The sequence below is a fragment of the Lutra lutra genome, chromosome 11 (assembly GCF_902655055.1).
Source record: "Lutra lutra chromosome 11, mLutLut1.2, whole genome shotgun sequence".
NCBI lineage: Eukaryota > Metazoa > Chordata > Mammalia > Carnivora > Mustelidae > Lutra > Lutra lutra.
In genome coordinates, this window is record NC_062288.1 from 91,960,071 (window position 1) to 91,963,240 (window position 3,170).

A 3,170-nucleotide genomic window follows, 5' to 3' on the forward strand; every position below is an offset into this window, starting at 1 on the left:
AATATTTAACATTTATCTGAATCTGACAATAAATATTTCCTCTGCTCACAGAAAGTTGTTTTGCTAAAGGTATTACCTCATTGGGGGAATTGTTTCCATTTTTTTTATTCTTTCACAAATCATAATCTCCCCAAGTCAAAATTGAGTAGTTGGAAAGGAAAACCCCCTAACTTCCTTATTATACATGGAAAAGGGTATAACAATTCATTAAATCAAGTAAATAGGAAATTATAAATAATAGTATAATCATGTATTCATTACCCAGTAATAAGTATTAGCTATGGGAGAAGTTTATTCTGTTCTAATTGCTCTGTAGAGGGAGAAAATAGCCAAATTATTGAATAGCTACATATTTTATCCTTCATTTGCCTAATCCCTCATGATTATGATCCCTTAGTATGTTTTATCTTTTCTTAATCTTAAGCATTATATTGTGAAGCCATCCGAACTTACAAACTACAGAATAAAACAAAGTCACACAGGTGTGCAGGTGCTAGGATATAGAAGTGATTAAGGTTGGTACATCTTGACACACCGTCTTTGGGGTGATCCGTGGTGGACGTTTTGAGGGCAGCTGACCTGCAGCCTGCGCGTCCCAGACCGCCTCCCGTGGAAGCCTGAGCCGGCCGTGTAGCTTTCTCCCTTTGTCTCATAACCATGTCCACCAACGAGAATGCTAATTCACCAGCTGCCCGCCTTAACAGATTCAAGAACAAGGGGAAAGACAGTACAGAAATGAGGCGGCGTCGAATAGAAGTTAATGTGGAGCTGAGGAAAGCGAAGAAGGATGACCAGATGCTGAAAAGGAGAAACGTAAGCTCGTTTCCCGATGATGCTACCTCTCCACTGCAGGAAAATCACAACAACCAGGGCACTGTAAATTGGTCGGTTGATGACATTGTCAAGGGCATAAATAGCAACAATTTAGAAAGCCAGCTCCAGGCTACTCAAGCTGCTAGGAAACTGCTTTCTCGGGAAAAGCAGCCCCCCATAGACAACATAATCCGGGCTGGTTTGATTCCAAAATTTGTGTCCTTCTTGGGCAGAGCTGATTGTAGTCCCATTCAGTTTGAATCCGCTTGGGCTCTCACCAACATTGCTTCCGGGACATCAGAACAGACCAAGGCTGTGGTCGATGGAGGCGCGATCCCAGCGTTCATTTCCCTGTTGGCATCTTCCCACGCCCACATCAGCGAACAGGCTGTGTGGGCTCTAGGAAACATTGCAGGTGACGGTTCCGTTTTTCAAGACTTGGTTATCAAGTATGGTGCAGTTGATCCGCTTCTGGCTCTCCTCGCGGTTCCTGATATGTCATCGTTAGCATGTGGCTACTTACGTAACCTTACTTGGACACTTTCAAACCTTTGTCGCAACAAGAACCCCGCACCCCCGCTAGATGCCGTTGAGCAGATTCTTCCTACCTTAGTTCGTCTCCTGCATCACGATGATCCAGAGGTCTTAGCAGATACCTGCTGGGCCATCTCCTACCTGACGGATGGTCCAAATGAACGGATTGAGATGGTTGTGAAAACAGGAGTTGTGCCCCAGCTTGTGAAGCTTCTAGGAGCTACTGAATTGCCCATTGTGACTCCTGCGCTAAGAGCCATAGGAAATATTGTCACTGGGGCAGATGAACAGACTCAGGTTGTAATAGATGCAGGAGCGCTTGCTGTCTTTCCTAGCCTGCTAACGAACCCCAAAACTAATATTCAGAAGGAAGCCACGTGGACAATGTCAAACATCACAGCTGGCCGCCAGGACCAGATCCAGCAAGTTGTGAATCACGGATTAGTCCCACTCCTCGTTGGTGTTCTCTCTAAGGCAGACTTTAAGACACAAAAGGAAGCTGTCTGGGCTGTGACCAACTATACAAGTGGTGGGACAGTTGAACAGATTGTATACCTCGTCCATTGTGGCATAATAGAACCATTGATGAACCTCTTAACTGCGAAGGATACCAAAATTATTCTGGTCATTCTGGATGCCATTTCCAACATCTTTCAGGCTGCTGAGAAACTAGGTGAAACCGAGAAACTTAGTATAATGATTGAAGAATGTGGAGGTTTGGACAAAATCGAGGCTCTACAAAACCATGAAAATGAGTCTGTGTACAAAGCTTCATTAAACTTGATTGAGAAGTATTTCTCTGTAGAGGAAGAGGAAGATCAGAATGTTGTGCCAGAAACTACCTCTGAAGGCTATACGTTCCAGGTTCAGGATGGCACTGCTGGGACCTTTAACTTTTAGCTTGTACAGCCGACGCAGAAAGTTGTTTGTGGTGTGCTTTGTTTGGTAGAAGTTTGTCTTACTGTTTCTCTACTAAGAACTCTTTTTAAATGTGTTTTGTTATTGTAGCACTTTTTACAACAAAACTCTACTTGACCAGTTCCAAACTGTAAAAACTGTATGAAGCTCCTCCTCCCAGTGGGTTTCTTATTTCTATGTGGACTCTCTTCTCTTGCAGTGTCCTGTAAATAAAGATTAAATTCCACCCTTTTCTTTAAAAAAAAAAAAAAAAAAAGATTGGTACATCTTCCTCAAAGCATGATGCTGATGTTAGAGTGTAGGGAAAGAAACATGAAGTCAGTTATCATGTATTTTCTTAAGAAAAATTTGGTAACATATTTCAAAGATACAGAAAAAATATATATAGGGAATAATATAATGAACACTTGTGCACCCATGTGCCAACTTCGCCAATTCTTGATATTTTTTCCCTATATTTGGCATATGTATTCTTTTAAAAAAACACAGGAAGAGTTTAATTCCTATAGGATTCCCTTCCCAATACGATTCTTCTTGGCTTCATTCCAAGAAGTAATCTCATCCAAAGTTTCTCTTTTTCATTCTTTTTTTAAGTCTTTTGCTGCATATGTTTGTATTGATAGGCAGTTTGTATTTAGTTTGTATTTATATTGATATATTTTAAATAAGTCACTAAAATAGAGAACTTTAACATTATCATTTCATCATTTAAAGTACATATTTAACTGCAGTATACTTTCCCCTCCTCAGGAGGCAGACATAGACTGGTGTTGGAGATTTGGACTTGAAATCCAAAGGCCTAAGCAAATTCCATTAACTCTCTGAATTGCAGAATTTTAGAAAGAAAAAGAGAAAATATCTACTTCTTGGGGTTTTGTGAAGATTCTATAAAATATGGAATATAG

General features: G+C 40.7%; 1 protein-coding gene across 1 annotated transcript; it reads left to right on the forward strand.

Moving 5' to 3' along the window:
* The first annotated feature begins 593 nt into the window (after positions 1–593).
* Positions 594–2,521, forward strand: LOC125081048 (importin subunit alpha-1-like). The gene has a single exon (XM_047695451.1). It carries the CDS (start codon positions 658–660, stop codon positions 2,245–2,247), a length of 1,590 nt encoding a protein of 529 aa, XP_047551407.1. The 5' UTR covers positions 594–657; the 3' UTR covers positions 2,248–2,521.
* Positions 2,522–3,170: the final 649 nt, after the last annotated feature.

Bases quoted from the DNA above. Each gene is read 5' to 3' on its own strand.
- LOC125081048 (XM_047695451.1), top strand. From the start codon at position 658: ATGTCCACCAACGAGAATGCTAATTCACCAGCTGCCCGCCTTAACAGA.